A 24,644-nucleotide genomic window follows, 5' to 3' on the forward strand; every position below is an offset into this window, starting at 1 on the left:
ATAATAATAATAAGATTTCCAGAACAACTCGAGTGTTTTGACGTGATTGGTGTCAAAGAAGAGAGCATCTCGAGTCATGTGGTTCGCATCAGCTTCATTAGGCATAGTTTTCCATGCTCGTAAATTGTAATCTACATGTGCTACAATGAAGCTGAACTTTCGTTACAGCGAGACCTTAGCTTAGTATCTGAGAAACTCACTAATCTGTCCTTACATAAGCATTTGGAAAAAATTTAGGGAAAAATGAGTGCTTGGCTCTCACAATCAACCAATACAATCCGTAACAAGGAAAATGTATCAGTGCCATGCACAAGTACCTGCAGTGTGGATGTGTATAAGCTATCACAATTAATTAATTTGCACAAAATGGAGAATCATATTTAGTGAAATAAAAGTTTACCAAAGAGGTGCCAATGGAGAATCGAGCTCCAGAAAAGGGTAAGGCCACCTGGACAAAGCATCAGGTATAAAAGCCACATGAATATTAATAGCCTAAAATTGAAATAATAATAATAATAATAATAACATTTGAAGATATTTTGAAGGCCTAATATTTTCTACAAGTAACACAATTCTATCAATAAGGCCTGCCATCATCCAACAATTAGGTAATAGAAAATCGAGTATCACTAAGGTACCGACAGTAGTATATTCATGTTTTATAACACATCAATCAATGTTGAAGTAGGATATCCTCACCAAGTAAAACCACAAGCATGCAGAATCCACTGGACAATCGCATAGATACAGCTCCAGAGAACAAAATATGCCATTCGAAACCATGGAAATTTCTGAAAAGGAATGTAATTTAGACTCGCATGCATGTGAAAACAGAGTAACTAGCACGTGATTGACTTACACATACCAGGTTATTGAGAAAAGTATCAACCAGAAGAAACACAGCATTCAGAGTATGCATGCAGCCCATTATCTGCAAAAGTCATGTCATAGTTTTTAGACGATAAAAAAGGGTATGAGCTTAAATAAAATTAAAAAAAAATCACAAAGTCACTTTGTAGATTTGTCATAATAAATAGAGATGTCCTTGCAATGTAATAATACTGTTGAAACTTCAAAAAGTACCAGAGGTTCTTGATTTATTGGCAAGATAGTCTTCAAAGCCAAATATTTACTATTTTCAAATACAAACACTTTTAAGTATAAATTCTAAAAAAAAAAAAAAATTTGTAACAAGATAATCTTTATCCTATGGAGACCAAATCATAAACACTTGTATGTTACGTAGAAGCTTGTATGATGCCACAAACGATACGATGTATTTAACAACACGCACCCAATCAGATCATTCACTTGATGCAAAACACTAAACAAAAGGAAAATTATGACAAGTTGAAGTAAATCTCTGGTGGTACTAAAAGCTCGTGATGCTCCACAAACTTTTTGAATATTTGAAACATTGCCTACGGGGCAGGCAAATGTAGATCTAAAAATAGGAAGCATTGTTCGATATGTGAATAAAAATGACTCACAATAAACAGATGAACAATTTCATAGAGTTTCCAATTTTGAAAGGACTTGAGTGAGCAAGGAAACTTGGACCATAAAAGCTCATATGAATAGAATATTAGTGCCATCCTAACAATAGCGTAATATCACATGAAGACTAAAATACCCTGGAACAAGGATGATAGTGGATTGGGTTCTCTTGGGTGGTTGAGCCTTCTGACTTAGCTTAATCCAGATTCAAGTAAGGGTTCATGTACAAAAGTAGGTAACTGAGTTGGGTTTATGTTCTCAGATAGATGATAGTCGGTAGTCAGGTTCAGGTGTCCTACCTCCTGTGGATCTATTTAACCCACTTACATGACATGATTTGTCATGCAATGTTGGTTAATTAACGTAAAGAAAATGGTCATATATGTCACATGAAAAGAAACCAGCGAGGATAGTCCACACTGCATAACCAGGAAACCAATCGATTTCATGTAGAACCTAGAAGAATTATGGCAAATGTGAAGTCAATAAAAGCAGGCAAGGATTCCCAATTCGGGAAGAATGTAACCAGCAACACGATATTATTCGATGAGTTCTACATGCGTATAGAACACAGTCTACAAGCCAACTTTTGTGAAACAAAAACCAAGATTCAAATCCAGGAATATTATGTATGTGAAAAATGGTAATACTTCCTAGCAATGTAATTGCTAGTAATCTTAAAAAGTGTTTGTAGATCAAAAATTCCATTAGTTCAATGAGAGCCAAATTGAAAAGACAAGAGCTTAAAACGGGATACAGCATAAATGGCTTGTCAGATGCCTTGGGAGAAGAAGGCTGACATCCTAGTCTTTTAATTTCTTTGTAGTTGCACTTAGTCAATGGCATCCACAAAGATACATACATGACACTGGACAACTATCGACAAAAATCAAAGATGGTATACCAAAAGATGAAAGGAAGACGACTAGTGAACTAAATAGATGCAAAAATTTATGAAAATAATGATTACCTTGTTAGAGCGATACAATAACTATCTATGTTTAGTAGAACATTTTTATTATGTTTCTTATGCCATCATTTTTCTGCATTTTTTTTACAGCATTTCCATTATATGTATGATTAACTGTGTGGGTGCAGTAGAAGAGTGAGCTTGTGGTTTTCCTTCAACCATCACTCATGTCATAAAATAGTCCAAAGAATGAATGAGGACAAATAATCTGAAGTTCTTATATAACAAACATATAAACTGGCAATAAATTATAGCATATGTTGAATAAAAGCATGAAACATAGGATAAATGCCATACCGAAACCATAAGATGATGTAATATTCCACGCAACGACAGGTAAATCTAGTGTGCACCAAACTTGTGAAAGCACAGAGGATTTTGATTGAATCTTTCCAACTTGGGGAAGAAAATGAGAAAAATGCAAGTAACATGATCTCTCTTAAATGGTTAAGTTAACCGATAATGTAAGTAGGAAGGGAAACTTTAGTCTGTAGAATCCAAATCAAACGTAAATAATACAGAGACCAATTTACATTCCAATTTTCTTTAAAAAAAAAGAAAGAAAATAGTAATAAGTAAATTGATGCTTGAACTCATAATTAGACAGAACAAGTCTAAAGAGAGATTCGTGTCATCGAATTTTTTGCCCCCATGCAATGCAAGTTCGGTTCAGTTCAGGATACTTACAGCATTTAGCTCAAAATGTGCGGTGGACAAAAATGGTACTATGAGAACCCAAAAGATGACATCCGTCAACACTACCGCACCTGCACTGGTCTGTCAATTGAGAATGGTAACCATAAGTTTTATATATTTGACTGAAAATAGTACGATTGCAGAGGCTGGGGAAAAAGAACTATTTTGGAAGGTTATTCAAATCTTAAATCGATTACAAATCTCAAAAGGCTACAAAAAATCTAAGTGGAAAAGCTATACAACTCCTGTGATACTGGTAATGAGGCTAATAAGCATACACTTTTGGTTAGAGCAAATAATTAGACACGTAAAGTAAAATGCGCTTTTATTAGTTTTACTATAATCTTGGATCCACACTTGAGAAACACACAGCTGTTTACACTGCAAGCCTTCAGCAGTCCACCGTTGGTTACTCCTACTAGCAAGTGTTGACATAAGGTTATGAGTAACTTGGAATATTTGATTGACACTACGACACCCCACCTGACCGTGTATTGTATGCCTCATGCTACCGTTTCTTCGTGATAGAACAGAAAGAGTTGATACGAGGAAAAAGCAGATCATGAAAGAGTCTGATGAATGCTCACAAGTAACTTGGAATATTTGACACTAAGATTCATGAAAGAGACTGAACATCTCATGCTTCTGGTTTGAAGTGATAAAACACAAACATGTTATAAGATACTAACTAACCTGATAGACAAGTTGCATGCAATAAACCCAAAATCCAGCTCCTTCATCGTCAGCTTCCTGTTCATGATAGCTCTGCAGTCTTACTGCACTCATGTTATTGTTGGTTCTCAAACGTAAAGTCACAGGACGGTTCTGGTGACCATCAGCATTAAATAATCTGTCGGCCTCCTCGTCTGGTGTGATATATCTCTTTGAGTAAAGCCAGCAGCCATGAGCAGATATGACAGTTCCGATCTACAGCAGGCAGGAACAACACCAGAAATCATTCTAACCTATTTCGGTTTCCTTTGCACCATAAAACGATTCGATTGGTATGACTTTTTCTTTTTGGGTTAGTTTTCTTTTGTGTGTTTGGGAGGAGGGGGTGGATACAGAAGATACAAAAATTAACTACCTAAGCTGTCTAGAGAGTAAAATGAAAACTCTCAAAGAAAAAGGAAGGAAGAAGAAGACAATGTCAGAACAAATTTGTAATTGGTTTAAAATATGCAACGGTCGAGGAACATACCGCGAAATAGATGATGACTAATGCAAATGTCCACCTGCAGATTATTCATCCAGGAAAAATCAACTGAAAATTTATTTATTTTTTTAACATAAATAAACTGCTTTTTTCTTAGACAAAATAAAGAGGCATATAACTAACAGATTAGCTGAACATAAGAGGACATCAGTAATTAAGATTAGATGATGAATGGATGCAATCGAATGCAGCTCCTTCCTTTCACACATGCATAATAATTTCAAATGCAGATGCCTGTGGTTTCTAAAGCTTTAGAAACAAAAAAAGGACAAGGAGAAATGTGATAATGAAAGGAGGTAACACTAATGGCAGTTGGAAGTTAAACTCTTTGGATACTCTCTTTTGGTATCCAACTTCTACTCTATTCTAGTTGGTGTTCTCTTCAGACTGCATCCTAGAACCACCACATCTGCCGGGTTCTCTGTTACATGGCTACTACTTGTTGGCACTTCACCTCTTGTGTAAATAAGCATCTTCCCTGTGTCTGCAATGCCCAGTTACAGGTCACTTTTCTCTCCTTAGTCGACATCCAAAAGCAACAACCGACAGGATATCAAAGTCACTGAAATGTAGGGTTCAAGAAAAGGGCAATGCACGAAAGTCAGTCATTTAACAAAATTATTCTCAGAAACCAGATGGACCTAATTCAAGCTGTTCATTTCGTTGTACTCCCAAATTTTTTTTTATATATTATTATATTAGCATAGGCCATAAATTCTTTATTATTTTGTTTGACTGTTCACTTTTCTAAAGGTGTCATTGTACTGCAAATCAACTTCTAAATACTCATTTGCTACTACCTACCTAACACTTATTATCAACAAAACTAGACCTAAATCTAAATTGCTAGTTTCCATCTGCTTGCTCCTGGTTTGAAACATCAAAACATGATCGGAGTTCTTCACCTACTGTCAAATTTCTGGTGTAGCAGTAAACTACTTTTACCATCTCAAGAGCTTTATAATAATCCACATCATAATTTCAATTTTCGTAGCTGACATCTGTTCATTTCCAGCAAAAGAACAAATCATTTGTCACTCATCTCACAATGAACTGTCCAACCGAATCCAACAAAATGGAGAAAGAACAGATCGGTTCAAACAATATAAAGAAATGAAGCATGCATTCATGGTAACAAGGCTTTGGTTTTAGGAAGCCTCACTGAGTGTAAAAGCAGAACGCGCTGAACCCACGAAAGAGAACCAGTTGGAACAGCAGCCACTTCGAAGGAATCAACCTCCAAATTGGATGTTGATTCCTTCGAGAAATTATACATATATAGTTATTTAATCCTTAGTCAATTAGGACTAGTATTTCTAACAAAAAAAATATAAATAATAATCCTTAATTTGTTACATCAAACGACTCCTATTATAATTAGAAAAAACTAAATAAAAAAATAAATATTAATATCAAATCCCTAAAATTAAGGAATCCAAACATTTTTCACTCCTCCAAAACAACCTTGTCATTAATGTTGAGCAACAATAAATTTTAAAAATTTCTCCCCTAATGTTTTGTAAGACTCCCAAGTGGTATCTTCAATTAGCAAGTTGGCTCATTGAACATGTACCTTAGTGATAAAATATCTATGACGTATCACAACACATCGATCAAGTATGACTTAAAGCAAAATTTGAAGCTCACCAATAGAAGAAATATATTACAAATAATATTGCATAACATCATCCTCACCTAACTTCGACAAGAAACATGAAAAACTAGATGTACGTAGAGCTTGCTGATAAGTCCAAGCGATAAGCAACTGATTCAATACGTTCCAACACCTTATAAGGCCCAAAGAATCAAGGAGATAATTTCATAAAAGATTGAATCTTTATATAAGTTTACTTGTAAGACTAAAGTTGAAGGAAAACTTAATTTCCCGTTGCAAACTCTCACTTACTACGATGCTTATCAGCTTGCTACTTCATTCTAGCTTATGAGACTATGAGATTATCTCTTAGATATTAAATAATCTTATCCCTATTAAGTAATTCCTTATTCACTTGATCAATCTTAGAAGAACCTAGCATGTAATTTGTAATCATCGAAGGGGGTCGATCATAAACCGCTTCAAAAGGAGTCATTTTAGTAGAGGAGTGATAAGTGATATTGTATCATCATTTTGGCCAAGGCAGTCATTTCATCCACTCTTTTGTATCACTAGCAAAGCATATGAGATAGTTTTCTAGACATCTATTCATCACTTCAATCTGTCCATCTATTACGATTTCTAGACATCTATTCACTACTTTAATCTGCTCATCTGTCTGTGATAAGTAGTTTAGAAGTCATTTTTATGTACAAGAATTTGGTGATAATTAGACTATAAATCCAATTTAGTGAAAACTTGTGCACCTCTCAATTTATTAAGTAACTTATCCACTACTAGAATAAGATACTTGTCTTTTATTATAATATTATTGAGTACTCAATAATTTACATACATTCACCAAGAATCATCCTTCTTCCTTGCTAATAAGATTAGAGATAAGTATGGACTAACACTAGCACTTATGGCTCCTGCCTCAAGCATCTTATTAATATTTTTTTCTCTCTCTGTCTTTTGGAATTGTCAATATCGATAGAGTCGAACATTAGTTAGTCCCAAGCATAAAGGAATCCAATGATCATATGATTGAAGAGATGGAACTCCTTCTAGTTCCGTAAAGGCATCTATAAATTCTCTAAGCAATGATTGACCATTTTCATCTTGTTCAAGTACTATAGCTTCCTTTTCAATGCTCTATAATTATATCAAAAATCTATAGTGTGCCTTTCAAAGAACCTTCTCTATTCTATGGCTAGTAATAATTGTAACTTTACTATCATGCTTTCCCTTTATGATCATTTACTTTTCATTGATAAAAAAATTCATAATTAATCTAAATTTTTTTTAAGAAATATTACTTAGAGTCAATAGCCACTCAATTCTAAGTATAACCTTATAGTCCTCTAATGCTAATAATAAAAAATCCATGATCAACTCTTGGTCTTGCATAACAAGCTTCATTTTGGAACACTTACTATCATAGGTTAAAATTCGCCAATCAGCAACCTTCACCTCAAACTTATCATAATGTTTAATATGATAGGCTAATCATGTAGCTGATAGAAGATCCTGATTTAATTAATCATGATAGAGGTAATATCAGATTTGAATAACTTATTTGATTATGATTTGAGTGATTGATTGAGAAAAATCTCTTCCTCAAAACCTATATAAACACTCATATTTTTTATGAATAAAAATAATCTCTTTCATAGTATATTTCTCAATTCAATATGGTATCAATGCATATCTTGCCTTGAGCAAGCCTTCCCCTTCTTGTTGTCTGACGATAATAATCTCTCCTTTCTCCGCTATTACTTTTCTCTCTTCCTCGGTGATCCCTTTGCTCACCAACAATTTCTCTATCGATCGTCCTACCATCACTACAACAATAATGGCTCACCTCTACATCGAATGCTTGCCTTGTTACTACCATCGATCTACATCAAAAGCGCCCACCCGTCGATCGATTTCCCCATCTATCGTCGGTGATAGCAAGACAGTAAAACTTCTAGTTGACAGTCTTTCTCAAATTATAGCATCTTGCTCAATAGAAGCAGTCTACTCTAATGGTGTTAATTTCCTATAGGTAGCCTCCTCTACTTGGTGACATACTCTACTCATAACATTGCTGATCTGATCAACGAACTTTAAATCGATGGACCTTAAGCCTAGCAATGAACACTAGCAGGATCAGTAACTGGGTCAGGATCATGAATCGCCAACACTCCTGCCCGACATACACCATCCACCCCGAGCCGTCTCTTTGTCATGGCACCAGAGGTGGACGAAGGCGTTTTCACAAAGGACCTAATAATCCTTCTTCATTCGCTACCTCGAGCATTGTCACCAACAAGCTCACCTCTGACTACCATCCCCACGTCTTCCTCACCAGTGGATTGTAGGAGGCAAACACCATTGAGAAGAAATAGGAGGTGAGCGCCCCCTTCCTCTTCACTACAGTTGCCCATCACAAACTTCTATATTTCATATTGCTACCTCTACTTCCTTAGGTGGCTGCTCTCTACCATCGTCGATCTTCCTCACTAGTAGACTTCAAGCAAGCCGAGTGTCCACCTCTTCTCCCTTGATATGTCTTAGTGCAGCCAATAGCCTCCTTATACTCCCTACGTTGATGGTTTTCTCTGCTATCGCCTGCTCTGATAGCCTCCTTCCACTCCCTACGCCCACCACCAGCCCCCGTCCTATTGATACTCCTTTCGCAACCTCCTTTCTTGAGCCAACTTGGTGCTACTACTGGCATTCTCTTCTTGGCCCTCTTAGCCTCGGATGTGCACATCGTTGTCAACTCTGATAACCCTTTATAAATCAAGCTAACGGACTTCAACTAAATCACTACATCCACTTGTAAGTTTCATCCACCAGATTGGTGCATATTTTCAATATGTCCTCATCTATATTTGATGCTCCAATTATTGTTCCTATAGGAAATAATAGTTCTTCTCAACATACAAGACTTATATCTATCTGGGTAAGCATAATTCTTCAATCTCCTTTTTGGACATGATCTATTAGGCTATATTGACAGCTCTTTCAATTGTCCACTAGAAAAGATCCAAATAATAGGAGAACCTAACCTAATAATAAATCTCGATCATAAATTATGGATATGATAGGATCGTCTTATTTTATAAGTAATTCATGCCTTAGTTGCTGGCTCCATAGGACTACTAATATCTTTATGCTATTAGGAATACAGTCGGTACTAAGAAGAGGGGGGTGAATTAGTGCAGCATTAAAAATTACGTCGGTTTGAAAAATCTTCGTACGATAAAATCTGATTTCGACGAAAACCATTTCAGAAATATCTTTAAATTGAAAGTATATGGAATTGTAATTGATGTAAAGTAAGGAAAGCAGTTTGCAGTTAAGACAAATAGCAAAATAGAAATGCAAACTGATTTATAGTGGTTCTATCGTCCTGACCTACATCCACTCCTCTGATTCCTCTTCCGTCGAGGCCACCGGCATCCACTATCGATCTTCCTTTAATAGGCGAAGATCAACCTCCTTCTTACACCCCTCTTCTTCTTTTATCGGGTTTAGGAGACAACCCTTACAAGCACTCACTCCTCTCTCAAACTATTCTTACACTTAGACTAGAAGAGGAGGATTCTCACAAGAGATTACAACAGTGTTTTTCCCTCTTTAAATTCTTTGTGCTTGTGTTTGTTAACCAGGGATGAGAGAAGTCTTTATAGGCCTTAAGTTGATTCAAACTTGGATCTTAAAAATATCTCATCCCGGGTTTCTTGCGTTCGGGCGGTACCACTGCTTATGTTGGGCGGTACCACTGCCAGTGTCAGTCTGACACTGACATTGCACTGGGTGGTACCACCACCCAGTCTGGTAGTACCATCGTTTGACACTAGGCGGTACAACCACCCAGACTGGTGGTACCACGGCCTGCAGTCTCTCAGAGGCTATGTTTGGATGGTACCATCACCTGACATAATCTCGAAGAGTGTGCCACGATGGTGCCACTTCTTGGGTCACTGTTTGGGCCTCTCATTGGGCCCAACAGAATCCTTACATAGGTCCAACTAGCCCATAATTGGGTTGGTCCAATTTCAAATCCAATTACATGCTAACTACGAAATCTAAGACATACTTAAGCTAAACAAGTCCGTAAGTCTTGGTTTCTTCCGGTGAGCTTCCGACGATCTTCCAACGAACTTCTGACGATCTCTCGGCAATGTTCCAACGGACTTCCGGCAAGCTCCTGGACTTCACAATGATCTTCTTGGCAAGTTCCAACGAGCTTCACTAGTAAGCTCCAAGACTTCTCGGCTGGTTCCGATAGAACTTCTAACGAAAGTCCGGACTTCCGACAAACTCTCGAACTCCCAACGAAATCATGTCATTGACTCCAGGTCTTCATTTTACTTTATGTCTTACTATCGTAGTTAATCCTACACATATAAAAATATACTTGAATCTAGACAATTAATACTAAGCATGAATCATGTTGTTTGGCATGTCATTGGTCCCTCGACGCTTCGTCCGATTCTTCGGCACATCGTCCTTTCTTGCGGCTTATTACCCAATCGACCAGTTGACTCTGCAACTCCGATATCCTTAGCGCAATATCCGCTCTTCTTGGCCCGATGCCCGAATCTATGGCCCGAAGCCTTCTGTCGATACGTTGACCGATCCTCCAGCTCGACGTCCAATCTTCTGATATGTTCCTCCGACCCAACATGATTCTTCCTGCTTTAATTGTCTCATCCTGATCGAAGCATGCTGTGTCACTAAAAATGCATACCATATCATAAAGACTTATCAATTGGTTTTATCATCAAAATCCGAGATTCAATAATCTCCCCCTTTTTTATTATGACAACCAATTGATGACGGAGTTAACCTTAACTCCCGAAGTTTAAACAAACTCCCCCTATCAATATGCCATATCGATAGAAAACTCTTGGATTCAAAAATCCAAACAAACATGTCATGATTAAAATCATGCATAACATCAACATACTTCTCCCCTTTTGTCATTAACAAAAAGGAGAAGTATAACTTTCATTTGTTTGAGATATAAGTTCAATACATTGCATCATAAATCTCCAGTTTTATCATCATGCAAGCTAGCAAATTTTTTTTAAAATTTTAGAATATGCAAGCTAGCTATTTTTGCCTCTTTTGCAATGTGCAAGTTGCAAGTTTTGCTTCTTGAGAAAGGCAAGCTAGTGATGTTCAAGATAGCAAGCTCTTTCTTCTCTTTTGAGAAGTGCCATTTTTGCTTCCTTTGCATAGTGCAAGCTAGCAAAATTTTATATTATTTTATAATATGTAAGCTAGCAATTTGGCAAGTGTTACTTCTCTTTGAAGTATAAAGGCTAGCAAATTTTTTAAAAAATAATGCAAGATAACAAGCTAGTAAGATACAATGTTTTACATGAAGCAAACTAGATGAAGTTTGCATCTTCTCTTTAGATGTGCAAGCAAGCAAGTTTTTGCATCTTCTTGACATGTGCAAGCTAGCTAGCAAGCTAGCTATCTACCTCTTTATCATTGTCAAAAAGAAGGGAAGAATACAATTTTGTATCTCTTTTTCCCTTTACAACAATTTTCAATGCATGACAAAGGTAAAACAATAAAGATGAAAAATCAAGTTATGAATGTCAAAATCATAGTATTGCATGCATTCGTATCATCACATGAAGAATATCAAGAAGAACTTAGTGATGAGATATACTTCATGAATACAAGGAATTTTACATAATAAAATTCAAGTCATAAACCTTAAAAGATGTCAAGTAGCATATCATGGTTTATTAGAATAAGTCTTCTTTTTGATGAATAGCAAAAAGAATAGTAGGAGAACAAGATCTCAATTCATGCATATCAATAGATATGATTCACTTTGACAAATCTCATTTTTAGTAAATAACAAAAAGAAACATGGGAGTTCAAAAATAAGATCTTGATTCATAGAAAAATTTCAAGTATCAATATCGAGAATTCAAGATCATGATATAGATGAAGACATTCTTATAGCAAAAAGATGTCATAAGAGAACACATAAACGATCTCGATTCATGTATAATATCTCTCAATTCATTATGAATCATAAAAATTATAATTTTGAAAAATCATGATTCATTTAAAAAATCTCCTCTTAAGAAAATACCAAGTAGAATCATAGGAGAATGATTTAAAAAAATCTTGATTCATAATAAATCTTAATTTGTAAATGTCAAGGAATTGAGATCATGATTTGGATAAAAAAAATTATTTAAATTTAAATCATCAAATCATCAAAATCACTTTCATAGTTCAAGAGATTCAAAATAATATAAATATATATTTCAATCTCTTATTCAAAACTCGGTTAAATAGAGATGTTTCATTTTAAGTTGTTAGTTTTATATATGTATGCCTGTGTCCTTTTATGCCAAATGAAAATATATATCATCATTTAAAATGAAAGTGCAAGATTTATTATGACAAAGATCAATAAGCCACTTTTATTATGGTAAAAATCGATAATCCATAAATCACAAGATTCATCATACATAATTTTGAATTATAAAACCATTAAACATGATTTCAAATCAATATGCTCAAGTGTTTGTATGAAAACCATCCATTTTATTTAAAACCAAAAAAACAACATTTCATCATGAATAACTTCAAAGTCTCATGCATAATTTAAATATAAAATCATCAAGCATAATACTTACATTATTTCATATAAGCATGTCTTTTTCATTTATGCCAAATCAAAACATGCATCATTTTTAAAACCAAAAAAGTAATTTTCATTATGGTAAAAATCACAAAGATCATCATGCATCATTTCTATATAAACTCATTAAGCATGATATCAAATCATCATTACATTATTTCATCAAGCATGATTTCATAAGGTATTTTTAATCAAAATCATTTTGTTTATTTATCGTAAAACATGATTATTTTTAAAATCACTAGAAAGGTAAGTATGATCCCATAATTTTTTATATTTTCATTATATTATTAAATATGCAATTTTTAAGAAATAATTAAACTAAATTTTAAAAAAATAACTCATGAAAAAATATTATATAATTTCGAAATAAATTAAGGGAATTTTGATTACCTTATCGTCAAAAGCCGTTAAGGCGTAGTTTGCCACCTCGCCTTTGTTGATTTTCTCCTCATCTTCAGATGAGCTTGATTCGTCCAAGATTGCTTCCTTCTTCTTGCGTTCATAACAAGTAGTTGCGTTCTTTTTGTTCTTTAATTTTTATTTTATTAACTTTTTAAATTTAATGAGTAGTTCAAGTTCATCATTGAGCTTATGCTCGAGTAGTCTTCAATTGTTCTAAGCCCGAAATCCTTCCTATTCTTTAGAAGGTGGTTCTCATACTCGTCAAGTGCCACATTAGTCATTTCATAGGTCATCAAAGACCCGATTAGTTCTTCAAGTGGTAGATTGTTTAGGTTTTTAGCCTCTTGTATTGTGGTTACTTTCGGATCCTAACTCTTATTAAGAAAACATAAAATTTTATTTATAATTTCAAAATTTGAAAAACTTCTACCAAGTGCTTTTAAACCATTAACGACATCCGTAAAATGGGTGTACATATCAACAATGGTTTCACTTAGCTTCATTCGAAAAAGTTCAAAATTATGCATTAAAAAGTTGATTTTCAAATCTTTAACTTTGCTAGTGCTTTCATGTATGATTTTAAGAGTGTGCCAAATATCAAAAGTCATTTCCCATATAGAAATTCGATTAAACTCAATTTTATCTAAGGCGCAAAATAGAGTATTCATAGCTCTAGCATTTAAAGAAAAAACCTTCTTCTCCAAATCATTCCAATGGTTCATTGGAAGAGAAGACCTTTGAAATCCAATTTCAACAATATTCCATAAATCAAGATTCAAGAAAAGCAAGAAAACTCTCATTCGAGTTTTCCAATAAGTATAGTCCGTCCCATTGAACAAGGGAGGACGAATAAGAGAGTGACCCTCTTAAAAGCTAAAAAGAGCCATTTCTCATTAGGTGTTAAACCAAATGAGAAAATGAAGCTCTAATACTAATTGTTAGGAACAGAGTTGGCACTAAGAGGGGGGGTGAATTAGTGCAACGGTAAAAATTACGTTGGTTTGAAAAACCTTCGTACGATAAAATCCAATTTCGATGAAAATCGTTTCAGAAATATCTTTAAATTGAAAGCATACGGAAGTGTAGTTGATGTAAAGCAAGGAAGGCAGTTTATAGTTAAGATAAATAGTTAAACAGAAATGTAAATTGATTTATAGTGGTTCGGTCGTCATGACCTACATCCACTCCTCTAATTCCTCTTCCATCGAGGCCACAAGCATCCACTATCAATCTTCCTTTAATAGGCGAAGATCAACCTCATTCTTCAACCCTCTTCTCCTTTTACCGGGTTTAGGAGATAACCCTTACAAGCACTTACTCCTCTCTCAAACTATTCTTACACTTAGACTAGAACAGGAGGATTCTCACAAGAGATTACAACAGCGTTTTCCCCTCTTTAAATTCTCTATATTTGAGTTTATTAACTAGGGACGAGAGAGGTATTTATAGGCCTCAAGTTGATTCAAACTTGGAGCTTAAAAATATCTCATCCCGGGTTTCCTAGATCCGGGTGGTACCACCGCCACTGTCAGTCTAACATTGACACTGCACTGGGCGGTACCACCGCTCAGTCTGGCGCCAAACTAGTGGTACCATGGCCTGCAGCCTCTTGGAGGTTGTGTCTAGGCGATACCACCACCCAGACCGGTGGTACTATCGCCCGACACAATCTCGAAGATTGTGCCATGATGGGTCACTTCTTGGGTCATTGGGCCTCTTATTTGGCCCAACATAATCCTTACATAGGCCCATAAGTTAGTTAGCCTAATTCCAAACCCAATTATATGCTAACTATGAAATCTAAGACATACTTAAGCTAAACAAGTTCGTAAGTCTTGGTTTCTTGCGACGAGCTTCCAGCGAACTTCCGACGATCTCTCGACAATGTTTCAGCGGACTCCCGGCAAGCTCCTGGACTTCACAATGATCTTCTTGGTAAGTTCTGACGAGCTTCTCTAGCAAGCTTCGAGACTTCTCAGCTGGTTTCGATAGAACTTCTGATGAACGTCCGGACTTCCGACGAACTCTTGAACTCCCAATGAAATCGCGTCATTGACTCCGAGACTTCATTTTGCTTTATGCCTTACTATCGTAGTTAATCCTACATATGTAAAAACACACTTCGATCTAGACAATTAATACTAAGTATGAATCATATTGTCCGGCATGTCATTGGTCCCTCGACGCTTCGTCCGATATTCTTGGTATAATATCCGCTCTTCTTGGCCCGATGCCCGAATGCATAGCCCGAAGCCTTTTATAGATATGTCGACCGATTCTCTAGCTCGACCTCCAATCTTCTAACATGTTCCTCTGGCCCAACATGATTCTTCCTGCTTTAATTGTCTCATCCTAATCGAAGTATCCTGTGTCACTAAAAACACAGACTAAATCATAAACACTTGTCAATTGGTTTCATCATCAAAATCCGAGATTCAACACGTGCAACATTGTAGTAGAAGTATGGTCAAAGTTATAAACCACCTTCGTGAATTGCTTTCACACTTGCATGCTAACTCTCTTATCTATCTTCATGAAAACAACACCAAAGGGAAGTATTATTGCTATATGCAAAATATAAAAGTTATTATAGATGACTTGGCTTTAATAAGTCATCCCTTGAGTGATAAAAAAATCATTGTTCATACTTTTAATAGCCTAGGAAACGAATATAAGGAACTAGCAATAGCAATTCGGGCTTGAGATTCACTTATGTTATTTAAAAAACTATATGACAAGTTGACTAATCATGAAATATATCTGAAAAAAGAATAGAAAATGACAAGAACAACTATTATGGCTCAATTCAATTAAAAATCTAAAAGCGAGTGCAATTAAAGTAACCAGAATTTTAATAAAGAACCAAATAAGATGCTTTTTGAATACGAGTAACACATAGAGTTGTCATCCTCCATTACACTATTAACCCTTCAATCATAGTGGCAACTTCAATCCAAATAACTCAGGAAATAACTTACATTATAATTATCAGTAGCTCTAGTGTCCCAATAATAATAATCAATAAAAAGTCATTTGCTAGCTCTATGGAAAAATTGGACACATAGTAAAAATCTATCAGTCTCGACCCAAGCCTACTACTACATCCAATTAGTCTTAAGCAAACATCATTACTATTATGATTGCTTATCTAAATAATTAGATTGTTGACTCTGGTACTTCTCATTATATTAGTATCTTATTTACAGAATTTATCTATTCACAATAACTATAGAGGTAATGAAGATATCATCATTGGTAATAGTAATGAAATTCCTATTATTCACACTGGTTCCACAACACTTAGTTCAAACACTAACACCTTTACACTCTATTATATCTTATGTGCACCTTACATTAAAAGAAACCTTATTTCTATTTCTCAATTCTGCAAACAAAATAACACCTCTATTGAGTCTTTTTCTAATTCATTTCTTATAAAGGATTTGAGCACGGGGGCATTCTTGGTTCGGAGTCAGAATAAAGATAACATCTATGAGTGACCATCAACTTCACAAATCACCTAGCCAACCGCTTTTACCTTAATTGCTGCTCTAATTGATGTATGACATCATCGCCTTAGTCATCCAGTATCCTTCATTCAACAATAGTGACTTTCTCGTTACTTTCTTCCAATTTTCAAATCAAGTAGAAATGTAACTCATTGTAATGCTTACCTTAGAAATAAAAGTTATAAACTACCTTTTAGAATGTCTTCCATATCCTATCCTAAATTATTTGAAATTATCTATACTAATGTTTGGGACCTTACTCCAACCACTTCTTTTGATAATTCCATATTTTATGTTATTTTCGTAGATTACTTTACTAAGTATATATGATTATACTATCTCAAACATAAATCTAAATTCTCTATAATTTTTATCTACCTTAAAAAGTTGATTGAGAATTTCTTCCAGTCTACTATTAAAATAGTCTACTCTGATAGAGGAGGTGAATACTAAGCTCTAAAAACCTACCTCTTATTTTATGGTATATAATATCTCAAGTCACCATCATATACTCCTTCTTGTTATCAAATGAAAACATTGACATATAGTTAAATTGGTCTCAATTTTTTATACCAAACCTCTATGCCACCAACCTTTTAGTCAGTACCTTTTAAACTATAGTACACCTCAATAATCGCATGCTCACTCAATCTTACAACACTAGTCACTATTTAAAAAACTATTTCATAAAATATCAAATCTTCAAAAAAATTCAAAGTATTTGGTTGTTTATGTTATCTCTAGCTACACTCCTATGCTTCACCTAAGTTAATACTAAGATCCATCTTTATAGGGTATTATCTCGAACATAATGCTTTCTGATGGTATGATCCTCAAACTCAAAAATTTTTTATATCATATCATGTTCTATTTATCGAGTCTACTTTTCTCTTCCAAAACTATGGGCATTCAGCATTACGAGTCACTCCAATAACCATACATCACTAGATTTATATGAATACACCTTAGACCCTCTCAAATAAACCTCTCACCATACTAACCAGTACTTCTTAACAAATTCACCCTATAATGCCTGATGAAGCAACACCCTCAGTACCACAAATGATATCTTTATGCTCTCCTCGACCAAGTGACACTGAAGTGTATTAGCCTGATCAGATACGTATCAATGACCCTCCACCAATTCCTATACTTATAACATAACCTAATAATACTATCGCACTTGGATATCATATGACAATATACTCCAAAAATGATATTTTTAAACCATGTTAAATCCTTGACCTCCATGCTACTAGAACCTATTGAACCCATAACCATCACCCAAGCTCAAAAATCTTCACATTAGCATAAAGCCATGTGTGAAGAATATGATGTCCTATTTTATAATGTCATATGGACCCTTGTATCATTTTATCACACATAAAAAATCATCGAGTATAAGTGGATCTTTCAAATTAAGCGAAACTCAAATGAATCTATTACCAAATACAAAGCATATCTAATGGCTAGATGATTTCACCAATGACCAAGTATTGACTTCATAGAGACATCTAGTCCAATTGTTAAACCGATAACAATCTGACTTATCTTGAATTTGACTATACAAAAGGTTGGCATATACGATAATAGGATGTTAATAGTGCATTCTTACAGGAGACCCTAACTGAAGATATCTTTATGCAGCAACCTCTTGACTTCATCAACCCTCAATATCCAAGCTATGTTTTTAAGCTATAAAAAGCTATTTATAGACTTTGGCAAACTCTAAGAGCTTGGTATACTGAACTTAACTCATTTTTGGCATCAATTATCTTCATCAACTTCAAGTCTGATACCTTGTTATTTCTATGATAATAAAAAGGAAGTACTATATATCTTTTGGTGAATGTAGATGATATTATCATTACAAACAATAATCTTATGGAGATCAAGGAATTCCTCAAGCAATTAGCTGCTTGATTCTCCATCAAGGATCTATGAACTTTAAGCTACTTTATAGGAGTATAAGCAACATTCATATCTTTTGAATTCTTCTTATCTCAAATGAAGTATATTCAAGATCTACTATAAAAGACAAATATACAAAATGCCAAAGAAGTTGCTATTCTACTCTCTACTACTGAATCACTCAAATTATATGATAGCAACCCTACTACGGATCTCATATAGTACCGATATATACTTAGCTCCTTATAATACTTATCTCTCACATGTTTAAATATCTCATTTGTAGTCAATAAATTATCTTAATTTATGCATCATCCATTCACTATGCATTGGTCTACAATAAAACGAGTCTTGCAGTATCTAAAAGAGACTCTAAATCATAGACTTTTCCTTCTTAAATATTCATCACTTCATCTTCATACCTTCATCGATGTTGATTGGGCAAGTAACATTATTGATAGAATATCTACGTCAGCCTATATTATCTTCTTTGGAACAAATCCAATAAGTTAGAGTTTCAAGAAATAGAAAATAATTATAAGGTCTACTATTGAAGTTGAATACTAAGCCATTGTCACCACTGCTATAGAACTCAATTGGGTCACCAACTTGTTGAATTTTGAATTTTGATGATGAAATCAATTAGTAAATTAATGATCTAATCCATGTGTTTAGATAAGTGATGCAGGACTAACTACGATCGTGAAAAAGTCAAAACAATTAAAGGAGAATCGAATGTTGGGCTAGAGTCAATGATCGGGCATCGGGCCGAATGAATCAGGGGATACACCAAAGGATTGGACGATGCAATGAAAGCTCACCGGAAGTTCACTGAAAGCTCATCGGAAGATCGCTAGGAGCTCGTTGGAAGTTCACTGAGAGTTTGGTTAAATAATTGACATGTCAGACAACTTAGATTGCATGTATCGTAATTGTTCTACCGTTAACTATCACAGTTAGGACTTTAATTTGAGTTAGTTTTGGGAGAAATTCTACTAACTCAATTAGGGGGCCAACTAGGCCAAAACAAGACTAAATTGGACGAGTTGGATGGCCCATTCAGCCACTTAGAGCCATGTGGTGGCACTGCCTAGACTAGGTGGTGGAACCGCTTGAGGCTTGGCCTCCCAGGTGATATAGGCGATAGTATTGCCGGCCATTAATGCTAGCTGGCAATGTTACTTGCCAAGCAAGCAATGTTACCGCTAGAGCCCAATCTTCGAGGTTTTATCAAGCAGTAGTACTGCCAGACTGAGCGATGGTACCACCTACTGTCACCGTTAGTACCTAGGAAACTCGATATGAGATATTTTTTTGCTCCATTTTTTAATCCATTGGGGCCTATAAATACCCCACTCTTTTTTCCATGAAAAAGTATGTAAGTGTAAACAAAAGTCTTGAGATTTTGGGTTCTAAAAGTGTTAAGTGTCCTCCTCCTCCTTTAGCTTTGTGATCATTCTAAGAGAGGTGTTAAGCTTATAAAGATTGTCTACTAAACCTGTAAAAAGAAGAAAGAGTTGTAAGAGGGTAGTTAGTCTTCGCCCGTTGAAGGAAGACTATTAGTGGATGTCAGTGGCCTTAACGAAGGAGGAATCGGGAGTGGATGTAGGTCACGATGACTGAATCACTATAAAATTAGTGTGCCTTCTCTTCTTTGCTATTTACCTACTTTGCGACTACTTTACATCTTCATCTCTCTCCTGCGAACATCTTTAAGCTTAAACATCTTTTTTATACTATTTTATCGTATGAATTTTCATGATCAACATAGTTCTCCAAAAGCACTAATTCGCCCCCTCCTCCACCACCCCTCCTCTTAGTGCTGACTTGATCCTAACACAACCTGCTATAGGAACTTGACATCAACTCCAAATTCACTTATATAATATAATGTTATAATATCACTGCCACCTACCTATGTACCAATTCAGTATTCCATTCATGCATGAAATATATTGTCATTGACTTCCACTTCCTTTAAGATTAAGTTATTAAACATCAACTATGTGTTTCTTATGTATATACTACTGATCAACTAATAGATTCCCTCACAAAGCCTCTCCCTCTTAGAAGCTTAATTTTGCATGGCCATGATAGAAAATCCTAATTTGATTAATCATGATAGATGTAATATTAGATTTGAATAATTGATTTAATTATGATTTGAGTGATTAATTAAGGAAAATCTATTCCTCAAAACATGTATAAATACTCTATCTCTTTAGTAAATAAAAATAATCTCTTTTATAGTATATTACTTAATTCAATAATAGCAACCTTATTATCCATAAAATTGTTGGTGCTATCGGTATCAATCAAAATAATAATAGATTAATACTTCAAAAAGTCTTCTACTTTCATAGTTTGAGGAGTAGAATAATTAACTAATGCATGAATAGTATATGTGACAAGTTTAAAAATCTCATTATTATCAGTACCTTTATGATCAGATTCTATAGCCCCAATCTCTGATTTCTTCTCAATCGATTCAATCATCAAAAAATTTTTCTTACCGACAACAATGTTCTCTAATCCACTTTTCATCACAATACCAAGACAAACCCTTTACTAATGGTTCTTTGAGTTTTTCTAGTTTAATCTTTTAGTATTATGATTCTGATTATGAATGGTTGAAGTAGTTGACTTGTTGATCACCTATTTATTAATACTCCTGGATTGACGATTTTTCATATTAATTTTTTCTTTATGCAATCTTGCAAAAGAAATTATAACTGTCATAGTGCAAGATTAGTGAGCCTTAACTTCACAACGAATGTATGAATTAAGACATTCAATGAATGTTCTCACCAATTACATTTTAGATCAATCTTTAGTCTAATTTGACAATCATTCAAATCGACTTTGATACTCCAACACAGTAGAAGTTTAGCAAATCTTGATAAGCTATCCATTGACATTCTCATATTTGGACGGTCTAAACCGAACAAGAAGCCTTTTCTTAAATTGTTCCCATAAGAGAATCCCATTACAGGTTTCGTACTAATTATACCATTGAATAGTATCCCCATCTAGTTGGATTGAAGCTATTTTTACTTTAGAATTTTATGAAGTTTTATGAAAGTAAAAAAAATTCTCTGCTGTAGAAATCCAATTAGTTGGATCTTCATTTCCTATATAAGAAATTCTACTTTCATGCAAGGGTAGTCATTATTATGCTATTGATAGTCTCTTCCTATGACTTCAAATCGATCTAATTGTTTACCGACAAAACCCAAACTTTCATCTTGCTAATTTCGCTAAAACTCCCAAAATTAGTCTCTTCCTGTGAAGTTGTTGTTGGCGACATAGGTGTCAAGACCTATAATGTCAATAGAGAGGAGATTGAGGAAAGGTTGAGAAAACCCATAATTAGAAGAGTCCACGATAGAGAGGACCTTGCTTTGAAGCAAATGGGCTCTTTCAAGACTATGATACTAGATAATAATACATTAAGGCTTTATTCATAAAAAGAGACAGAGATTTAAAAGGATTAATCTCTTTTCAATTGCTTTAAAGGATCAACCTCCAAATTGGCTAAAGACTCTAAGTTATATTTATTACTCGAGAAAAATAGTTAAAGATATTATATATATATATATATATATATATATATATATATATATATATATATATATAAAGTTGTTTAATCCTTAATCAACTAGGATTAGAATTTCTAAACAAAATAAATAAATAAAATAGGCAATCCCTAATTTACTATATCAAAGGTCTTCTAGCATAATTAAAAAAATAAATAAATAATAAAAAATAATATCAATTTCTTAGAATTTAGGAGTTCTAAAATTAAGAAATCCTAACGGAACACGAGGTCGCGATAACCCAGAAGCTACGGTGGGTGCATCCCGGCCTAGCACGGTGCCCAGATGATGATGATGATGTTCAAGCCCTCAAGAATTAGTATAAAAACGATTAAAACTAAGGAAGACAGCGATCGCAAGCCATTTGAGAGGTTCTGGAAGGGGTATTCAAACAGCAGTTGTTTTGCATCCCATCGGACGGTCGTTGGAGACTAATGGACATGTAAGTCCTGACCCACTTTGCTCATGCAGTATGTAGACTGGAATGACGAGATTGTCCATAACCTTCATCATATTGCCATGTCAATTTTGCAGTTGTAATTTAAGCTCCACAAATTATCTAAAGTGGAAGAATGCTTCTCATGAAACCCTTCACATATTCTTTTTTCTTGGTTCAAAATCATACGACCAATCCCACTTACTATTGATGCAGTTTATTGGAGTGAATCAAGTATTGATACTTTGGATGATGAATGATAAAACTTGGGAGTTGTGCTTGGAATATAACGGTTCCACCAAAGAGTGCAACATCCAATACTTGCTGCAGCTGAATTGGAATGTCATCTCCATGCTTTATGAATGCTTAAGCAACAGGATTTGCTTTACTTATTATTATATCACTAAGATGTGATAAGATTAGATGTCTTGCAGTTCTAAAAGTCATGGTTTTTAAGTCTTCCAACTAACCTTAGCAAATAATATAGGATGAATGTATGGCCAACTACATAAAACATTAACAGATTTAAAGCTCTTCATTATGAACGCATTCATACGTTAAACGATTACGTACTCGGTGTAGTACACGAGGATGCTGGAGTCGTAGGTGGAGATGTCCCATGACTGGACGGCGGCCATGGTGGCCATGGAGACCAATCTGAGGACGAGTAGGAAAGCAGGGTGGACGACTCTCCAGCAGCTCATCCAGAGCTGCTCGTAGCTCACATGGCGCCTCTCGGGGAGATCGGCCTCGCCGTCCGCTACGACGACGATCAGTAGACTCTCGTACTCGGATCGGTCGTTGACCCCTCGACGGCCGCCGCCTTCGCTCCGCCTGATCATACACAGGGACGCCCAGATGGCCCCGACGACGATGGCCAGGCAAGCAGAGTCGTACCAGCGTATCACCAGCGCCATTGCTGGTTGCAGATACAAGGAAGGGCGGCGAGATCTTCTTCTAAGGCCAAGGTTTGGTTGCCAAAGGAAAGGTTGGAGCATGAGTTCTCACTCAAAGAGGAAGCTGGTAGTTTTGACCGTGTGGTGACTGCAACACGTTTCTTCGTTCCTAGTTTACTATATATACTTATATATACATATATACGTAAATATATATATACATATATAATCGCATGGATCTAAAGGATCTTCTTCAATAATACACTATTATTCTTCTGACATTACAGAAGTGTGACCCAAATATCCGAACATTTCCGGTTTGATATGACCAAACTCACCATTACAAGCCTACTTGTCACAGTGTCGGACTCGTTGACTGACTGATACTATAAATAAGAATAAAAATGAATAAAACTGGTCTCATCTACCACAGAGAATATAAAGAATCAAAGATGCAAGGAGTACATGATTAAATCGAAAGTTATTTATTCAACCTGTCAGTGGTGTGGAGTCTTTCTCCCATTCTTATTAAGTTATCACTCCGGCCACGTGGTTTGTTGTGATTGTTTGATCAACCCATAAGTATCTGTCTTACCTGTACTAGGGACCGTCCGATGCGTCTGATTGCAAGCTTCAATTTTAATTCTCTCATTATGTAGGCTTCATTAAGTCCGTAAGTCCACCTCAAGTAAATTGTAGTTGAAGGGTGCAGTTGGTACATTGAGTTAATTGTATCAATTCGACCGGATATGTAATTTGTTGTAATGGAGAGATTTCATTGGATAGAAATTGAAACTGATGCTGAAATGCCAACGAAGAACCTTAACAACAAAGAGAATTCTCTTTGGAGATTTAACAAAACTGTAGACACACGCTTTTTTATTTTGAAATAATTAACTGTTTATAAATTTTCAGGAAGGATGATAAATAATTTTAATTCATATTGATTGAAGAATAAAAGAATGAATGTCTTAAGTCGGTTGTATAAGACATTCAAGTAACATATATTTTCTTTTGAGATAATAAAAACTCTTCCTAGACTTTGAAGAGAAAAGTTTCTTTAAATATTATTTTCATAATTGATGCAGCCTTTTAGTCAGTCGTGAAAATATGAATCGATCTCACTAATTTCATCGTTAATAAAGCATGATAACCTAAAATGTGGACCTTGCCCAAATTAGCTATCTAAATAAGGAATCCTCAAAATTATGTGAATGCTCCTCTATGATAATTTTAAAATAG

At 35.1% G+C, this 24,644-nt stretch overlaps 1 protein-coding gene across 1 annotated transcript; it reads right to left on the reverse strand.

The window, feature by feature from the left end:
* Positions 1-52: 52 nt before the first annotated feature.
* On the reverse strand, positions 53-23,534 carry LOC135630813 (uncharacterized). Its single transcript, XM_065138036.1, has 8 exons — positions 23,080-23,534; positions 4,365-4,398; positions 3,857-4,090; positions 3,155-3,244; positions 866-931; positions 700-791; positions 401-448; positions 53-317 (listed from the first exon to the last, which is right to left on the reverse strand). Exons 1-8 carry the CDS (start codon positions 23,502-23,504, stop codon positions 200-202), a joined length of 1,107 nt encoding a protein of 368 aa, XP_064994108.1. The 5' UTR covers positions 23,505-23,534; the 3' UTR covers positions 53-199.
* Between the last annotated feature and the right edge of the window lie 1,110 nt (positions 23,535-24,644).

The sequence above is a fragment of the Musa acuminata genome, chromosome BXJ3-2 (assembly GCF_036884655.1).
Source record: "Musa acuminata AAA Group cultivar baxijiao chromosome BXJ3-2, Cavendish_Baxijiao_AAA, whole genome shotgun sequence".
Taxonomy (NCBI): domain Eukaryota; kingdom Viridiplantae; phylum Streptophyta; class Magnoliopsida; order Zingiberales; family Musaceae; genus Musa; species Musa acuminata.

Excerpts from the sequence above, each read along its gene's own strand:
- LOC135630813 (XM_065138036.1), bottom strand. The coding sequence starts at position 23,504 with ATGCTCCAACCTTTCCTTTGGCAACCAAACCTTGGCCTTAGAAGAAGA. Across the intron at positions 4,399-23,079 it reads ATCCTCGTGTACTACACCGA|GTGGACATTTGCATTAGTCA; the intron begins GTACGTAATCGT and ends AATAATCTGCAG. Across the intron at positions 449-699 it reads CATGCTTGTGGTTTTACTTG|GTGGCCTTACCCTTTTCTGG; the intron begins GTGAGGATATCC and ends TGCTTTGTCCAG.